The sequence below is a fragment of the Microtus pennsylvanicus genome, chromosome X, assembly GCF_037038515.1.
Source record: "Microtus pennsylvanicus isolate mMicPen1 chromosome X, mMicPen1.hap1, whole genome shotgun sequence".
Classification (NCBI taxonomy): domain Eukaryota; kingdom Metazoa; phylum Chordata; class Mammalia; order Rodentia; family Cricetidae; genus Microtus; species Microtus pennsylvanicus.
In genome coordinates, this window is record NC_134601.1 from 27,809,262 (window position 1) to 27,816,971 (window position 7,710).

General features: G+C 37.6%; 1 protein-coding gene across 1 annotated transcript; it reads right to left on the minus strand.

The window, feature by feature from the left end:
- Positions 1-2,655, minus strand: LOC142840285 (melanoma antigen preferentially expressed in tumors-like). Its single transcript, XM_075956875.1, has 3 exons — positions 2,366-2,655; positions 1,376-1,957; positions 1-511 (listed from the first exon to the last, which is right to left on the minus strand). The coding sequence occupies exons 1-3, from the start codon at positions 2,653-2,655 to the stop codon at positions 1-3; spliced, it is 1,383 nt and encodes a 460-aa protein (XP_075812990.1).
- Between the last annotated feature and the right edge of the window lie 5,055 nt (positions 2,656-7,710).

Genomic DNA, 7,710 nt, shown 5'->3' on the forward strand with positions numbered 1-7,710 from the left:
CTATGGGTAAGTGATCCATTTCATGTCATTCCTTCCTGCAATCTGTAGCATTGCCTTCAGTTGTAGTTGTACCATGGCAAGCCTCCATCGGTCTAATCGGCCCTGAAAATGCCATCGTTCATAGCAATGTATAGGGATAGGAAATATCACGTATTTTAGCCTCATCAAGGGTGTTAAACTATGCATGATATGCACAAGCATAGGCATTGTGATGGGGTTAGCAGCAAAGCCCAGGACACGGAGACGAGTACAACGAACTAGGGCAGGGATAAGAACAGAGATTGCAGAATCATTTATAAGGCAATGACTTATCTCTAGATGCTTAAGAGTACCAGAGAGATTTAACAGAAGAGTTTGAAAGGGTACAAAGTCATCCCAATTCATTGGGTTGTTACTAAGATTCAACATCTTTACGTGGGAAACCTGAGGGCACTGGGCTAGAAATCTCAAGTCTCTGTACGATATATCACAGAATGACAGATACAAAACATCCAGGTTAAGTGGCAGAACTCTGTAGGGAGAAAACAACAATAAAACTTCTTAAGAATGAGGATTGAATGATAAACACTATATCTTTATATCCAGAATAAACCACTTTTCTCATGCACTATAAATGGGTATTAATAAGTTAATCTTTACTTTGTTTGCTTAATAGTTTCATGACTCTGGAGAAAATTTCTTAGGCAGTAACTTACTATGTAGTCCTGGCTGTCCTGGAACTCACTATAGAGATCATACTTCATTGAACTCAGAGAATCTGCCTGTCTTTGCTTCCTGAGTGCTGAGATTAAAATCCTGTGCCACCACACCTGGCTGAAAGTTTTGTGTACAGCACTGAGATACTATTTCTTTTAATATTAAGAATGTGTAAAGGGTATTATAGTTGATTATTTCAAGAAATATTAAGAGAAAAACTAACACACTTGATACTTAAAATATTATCCATTGTAGATTTCAGTTCACGTTTTTAGTGGAAAGGGATCAGAAAGAGCAATCAACTGAAAATTACCTTTGGTCAGTTCCTAAATACCATCCTCTACTTTCATGGCCTATACCTTGGTGACTACATATTAGTAAAGTGATCTGACATTGTAAACCATTGGCATCAGTGCTATAGAAAAAAGTGTTCCACCATCTCAATTCCTCTTTATTCTCATTTCTAGAGGGCTAGTGGTTTTTCACCTTCATATTTCTGCACATATCTTTAAATTGCTGGCTGCTTAATTTTTGTAATTCCTCCTCCAGTTTCAAATTCCCAAAAGTGACAGAGTGGAAATCATAAAAGGCTTTGAGGAGTTTAGGAATACCCATGAATATTTTCTATGTTGTCCCAAGACTTAACCGGGAAACCCAGAAACCTGTCTGAAACTCTTACCTGAGCACGCTGTCCAGATGGTTTTTGAGACTGAATGAATACAATTTGAGTTTCTTAAGGTTTTCCATACGTTGCAAATGACTAAGGAAATTTTTAAAGACTCTCCCACTCAGAGATCTAAAAGTGACTTTAAACAGACTAAGGCTCTTTAGGTGGCTCATCTGAGACAGGATGTTGGTGATATCACTCAGTGAACCCTTATCAACTGACAGCTGATTAACACAGTTGAGATCAAGAATTCTCAGGGTGCATTTGTAGTCACCCAATTTATCAACTTGCAAATCTCGACAGCATATGTGCAAAGCACCGAAACTCTCCCTAATTTTCCTCATAAGCAACATTGAATATTCCCTTTCCATTAAAGAGCCATCCAGGGAAAGATCCATTAGTAATTCTATAGGTCTGGGTAAATGAATTGAGGACTCTAAATCTGTCAAAGGATGCTGTCCTTCCATTTTCGTGACAGAGTTTTCAGAGTAAGTACAAGCGTGAAAACAGAAAGGTGGATTGATTCTGACTTCAGGGCATGTGATCCTACAGTCAATGTCTTGTCTTAAATCTAGGATCCTCAGTTTAGGTTTCCTGTAGGGGTAAGAGGAGATAGAACATCTGAGAAATAGCAAACGGTAATGAAACCCAGAAGAGTCAATGATGACATATAGGAACAAATCCTTTTATCCATAGCTGGTACTCCTTGTACTAAGTACCAACAAGTCTTCGCCATGAAAATTCATCTTCTTCTTCTCCCATCCTTTGTACACCTTAAATACCCTCCAGTCTTAAAGCTCCTGTCTTTCTCTTAAGTAACACCCATTACATAAACCTATCAATAGAATCCTCAATAACAGATTTCCTAAGGAATATTGAAGACATCAGTCTTTAATGTGTTTCCAAGTTTTAGCTGAGTCTTACAAATAAAACTTCTGCATTCACTAGTTACTCGTTCTAAGACCTCCTTTGTCTTACCATATCTCTATTATACAGTCTTACCGAGAAGAAGAGTTCTTTGCAGGATAGAGTGGAAGATTCTCAATCATGGCTTTCAGGAGTTCACGATGAGGTTCCCGTAGAGTTAATGTCCCAAGATGGAGACAGTAAAAGGGCCAAACTTTCACCATCTCACCCAATATATTCTTATGCCCACCCTTGAAGGCAGCAATGAACAATGGAATAAAAAGATCTCTTGGAATATACTCCAGAGCATGGATTGCTGCAGACTCATGTCTCAGCAAACACTGTATAGCAAGATCCATCAGAGTTTTGGGGTTCTTTGCATCCATTTTTGTGAACCTGCATCAGGAGGAGAAACATTTAGAAGTTCTGGGAAAACACATAGGGTCTTCTTAGCAACCCGTGCTAGTAAAGAAGAAATGATTTAAAAAAGAAATCAATCAGCCACCACCAGCTACTTCTACTATAGACACAAAATAGAAATAGACTTCTGAGTTTATAACCGTCTGTGTTTATGTGTGTGTTACTACTCTCTCCCCCATGTATACATAGTCATACTGTATTTTGTAAAATGTCATCAAAATGGGTAGTAAGTAAGCAGAAAACAATTTTGGTCACTTATCTATATGAATGCCAGTATTTTCCCTCCCCTCAGTAATAGATAAGCTATGATGAAGAAAAAGATAAATCTACAAAGTGGTACAATGGTAAATATTAAAACATCAAATTAATTGTGATTAAAGAGAAAAAGAATGACAATCTAGCCCTTGATTTTTCTCACTCCCATCACTATATTTGTGGCAGATGAAGACACCAAACGTCTACAAGATACACATAAAGGAAGATGGTTAAGAACTTAAAGTTGATCATAAAACATTTAGAAACATTAGTCATAAATTAATCCTAAAGATGAAAAAAACATAAAATCAAAATAAGGCAGTACAGTTTGGGGCAAAGACTTCAAAACTGTTCAACTCAAAGCTGTATGTTGTCTCACACGTGGAAATTAAAAATTAAATAGTCAATCTGATCATGGAATAATGACTTCAAAAGTCTAGGATAGGTGGCAGGGGTTGGGGTGACAAAACACAGTTAGATATAATTCCTGTAACCTGGAGGTTGGTATGGACATATTACAATGAGTCTTAGTAATATGATTTATGAGTATGTGTTACAAAAAAGCATATCAAATGTATATCAAATAAACAATATGGAGGGTTTAAGACTGCAGTCTTTGAAACACACAGACTCTGAGAAAATAAATTGATGTGGATAGGAGAAACATTCAAGAAAATTTGTTAATGATGGAAAAAGACAAAATGGGGGGAGGGGATTAAGAATCCTGTAACACAAAAAAGAGTCAGAAAGCTCCTAAAATTTTCCTTTTACTGCCAGAATGACAACAAATCCTCTGAAATGCCTACATAGCACTGACAAAAAGAAAACAGTATGATAAATTGGATTGTAAAACAATGTAGTATCATATGAATACACAAAATAAGGAAAATTTTGAAGCAAAAACTTTAAACCAATCAGAAACAAATTAACTGTTGCTTATCACCTACCTAATATGGTACTTTGCTACAGCATCTTGTATACTTTTCATGGCATTGTCTTTTGATAAAATAACTTGATGACTAAGATTTAAAAAGTGTTACACTTTCTTGAGGTTTCTAGGATTTCAATCTCAGGGACATGGCTAAGGGTCTTAAAAAGGTGGTCTTTTGTTGTAGCTCAAAGTGCAAGAGGGGGCAAGTGATTCCTTTTGGTGAAGAACTTTCTTATGTGTGAAGAAAAAGTCAGTCTACAAAGGAAGGCACTGGGCAGTCTCATGTAACAAAGTAGCCGATTTCACACACTGTTACAAATGTTAGTCAAATGTATTCAAGAATTTTCTATTTTATGTTAGAGAAATGTATTCAAGAATTTGCTTTTTGCACTCTATTACCAGGTCACATGGTGTAGGAGGGTCTTCTATTTCTTATTTTCATTGATTAAATAAAGAAATCTGCCTTGGCCTTTGATAGGGCAGCCCTTAGATGGGCGTGGCAGACAACAGAATTCTGGGAGGAAAAAGACAGTCTGGCAGACACCATGGCTCTCCTCTTTGAGAAGAAAACTGGTTAGACTCATGCCGGTAAGCCACAGTTAAGTGGCAAAACACATTAATGGAGATGGGTAAAACGAATATGTAATAGTTAGCCAATAAGAGGTTAGAACAAATGGGCCAGGCAGCAATTTAATTAATACAGATCTCTGTGTGATTATTTCAGGTATAAACTAGCCTGGTGGTGGGGACAGGGCCTGCCGTACCTCTTTACAACAGAGTGGCTGCCCAATGTGGTCTACTAACTCCATGTAAAACCTGAGAGTGCTTAAAAAGGAGAGAGAGAGAGTTTAACACAACTTTTTGTTGTTTGTGCGTGGCATGCTACAGAAAGAATTTCTGACTCAGCAGCCTTACAAAAAAAAAAAAGCCACACCATTTTAAAACGCAGCTTCCTGGGCCCTATTGCCCATGCAATCTCCAGCTATGGAGCATTTCTGGGCCCGGATATTTCTGTGCCCACTCAGGGTTGAGAGGAAACTGGTTGAGACCATGCCTGTGACTCAGCGCTCCCTGCCTGGGCAGGCAGCGGGATCAGGTTTACTAGGTGTGCATAACCAGGGGAGCATGGTGGATTCCTGCCACCATACACAGAGATGTTTTCAGGCTGCGCAGTGGTCTAACTCAAATAAAAAGCTCATTCTCAGAGTTAAAGTGTTGAGTGTGGCTCCTACATAAAGGCAGAAGGCAAAAAGCCGCACAGTTTTAAAACACTGGCTTTCTGGGCTACGCTCCTACCTCAACCTCTGTTTCTCCTGGAAGACAGAGAATTTGGATGGGCTTTTGTGAGTAAAGTGCTAAGGCTTACTTGATGGCAATGTGGACTGCTGTGTACCTGGAACTGTGCGCTGCTCAGGGGCACCAAATGGCTCTGAGGCAGGAGTGTCTCCTGCCATGCTGAACTGTGTTGATCTCAGGTAGAAAACAGTTGTAATTATCATAATAACAGTACAGTTAAGGTTTAGACTGGGCAGGAAACAGGTGGTACCGTATTACCCCTACATGGTGCAACTTAAGTTTTTAAGAAGTGCTTAGCATTTTAAGAAGTGCTCTTGGATAGTAAAGAATTACAGATTCACAATAGGACAGATTCAGACATAAAAGACCTCTAAATGGGTCATAGTGTTAGATAGACATAGGTAGGCTTGGGAGAGAAAAGAAAAATAGTATTAAAATGTCATGAAGTAAAGTTAATGCTTTAGAAAAAGGGTAAAGTCTTTAAAGAGACAGAATAAAGTGATAAGAGTAAAAGTAAGCCACATAAAAATGTAAAATTCACAGACAATCTGGATTTTTTGCATTATTGTGTTTTCTTTGAATTTTTTGACTGTAAAGGAGCTAAGTACAGAGAGACATTTCATTATACGGGCTGCCAAGCTAAACCAGAATGGATACCATAAGGGTATTATGACTTCAAAATTTGGGTCTAAGGACATGATGCTTTGGAAAAGAGGTTCTTCTTTTGTTTTCACAGAGGATGAGACCCTGTGGATTGCTTCTATCCCAATATGGCATGACAGACCACGCCCTTCCTGAAAGGTCATTGTGAACTACTTCAGAAAATTACTTCACCCAACTGCTGACTTAGATGAACCTGACACACAGGTTATATCATGAAAGACCTGATTAACAGCGCCCCCATACAGCATGAAGCAGTTTGGAGAGAAATAACTGCACCCATATTCCCAAATGTTGTTTATAAATGTTCTTTTACATTTAAAGTGGGATATGATATAGATATGAATAATTTTCATTGATATGAATCTTGGTTTACTGATACTAATTTAAGGTCAATCTTATTATGTGTATATGTATTTCTGCTCTTGATTAAGGTATTGTGATTGTGTAGTTCATTTAAAAATGTAACATATAATTAGTAAATATAGGTTGTTAATGGATAATCATCAATAATAGTCAAGCTTGTAGTCATGTTAATTAGATTTTCTAGATATATAGAGGTATATTTTAGTTAAATAGGCATTCTTCATATCTTTCAAAGACTACAGAATATGGCATTTTAAATGTTTTAATAACTTAGGGCTTTTCATGACAATAAGACACATCTGCTCCTGGCAGCACCAGCTACTTCAAGAGGAGGATGGGCATTGAAGAGGCTCCTTATAGAATTTGCTAGCCATTTGGCCAAGAAACTGCTCTTGCCTGGACTTTTGCATAAACTGGACACAAAGAACCCACAGAGAGAGGACTACTGAACTTGCCTAAAGGTGAGATGATCTTTTGGGGTTCCTGATTCATGAGAGAGTCTGCAAGACATTCTGCAGGATATAAAAGAAAGTGACTGAACTGTCTTTGAAATTTCCTGTTTCATGGAAAAGTCTGCTGGATACTATGGGCCTGAAGGCCAAAGATGGATGCCCCAACAGTACAAAAGAACTTTGGGTGAGATGTCTCTGTCATTTCTAGAGTTTTCTTATTTTTTGTTTACTTAGGTAATATTATATCCTTCTGGAGTCTTTGATGGAGTTGAAGAATGCTTAGTTATAGATATAGTTTTCCTTTGTTATGATAAAAGATAAACTAGATATAAATATAACTAATTTTTGCTTTATAACTGTTTTGTTATATGTAATTTTACTATGTTAAAGTTAAAGCCTCTCTTTTTTGTTTAAACAGAAAAAGGGGAAATGATGTAGGAGGGTCTTCTGTCTATGTCTTACTTTCATTGGTTAAATAAAGAAAATTGCCTTGGCTTTTGATAGGGCAGCCCTTAGATGGGCATGGTAGACAGAACAGAATTCTGGGAGGAAGACAGTGCGGCAGACATCATGGCTCTCCTCTCTGAGATGGATGCTGATTAGACTCATGCTGGTAAGCCACAGTCAAGTGGCAATACAGATTATAAGAAATGGGTTAGATCAATATGTGATAGTTAACCAATAAGGGGATAGAAATAATGGACCAGGCAGTAATTTAATTAATACAATTTGGTGTGGTCATTTCCGGTATAAACTAGCCGGGTGGTGGGGACACAGACCGCCACTCTCATTACAACAGAGTGGTGCCTGTTCCTAAGAATATCTGTAAATATTCTGGGACTTTGGTTCAAAATTCAATTGTGGATGTGCCTGATATGATTGAATAAGGATTCCAGATGCCATTTTAAGGCTTTTGGAACAATGCTATTTAAATTCGACTTTTCCCTGACAAACTCAAAATTAAAAAAACATTTAAGATGTTCTCCCTAAGTTGATGTTTAAATATAATTCAATTTCAAAAATAACTACATTTTACTGAGTTAGACGGCCTGACGGTAAAG

Coding starts and splice junctions, on each gene's coding strand:
- LOC142840285 (XM_075956875.1), bottom strand. CDS start 2,655: ATGGATGCAAAGAACCCCAAAACTCTGATGGATCTTGCTATACAGTGT. Junction 1,958..2,365: donor GCAAAGAACTCTTCTTCTCG/GTAAGACTGTAT, acceptor TTACCCCTACAG/GAAACCTAAACTGAGGATCC. Junction 512..1,375: donor CATCTGGACAGCGTGCTCAG/GTAAGAGTTTCA, acceptor TTCTCCCTACAG/AGTTCTGCCACTTAACCTGG.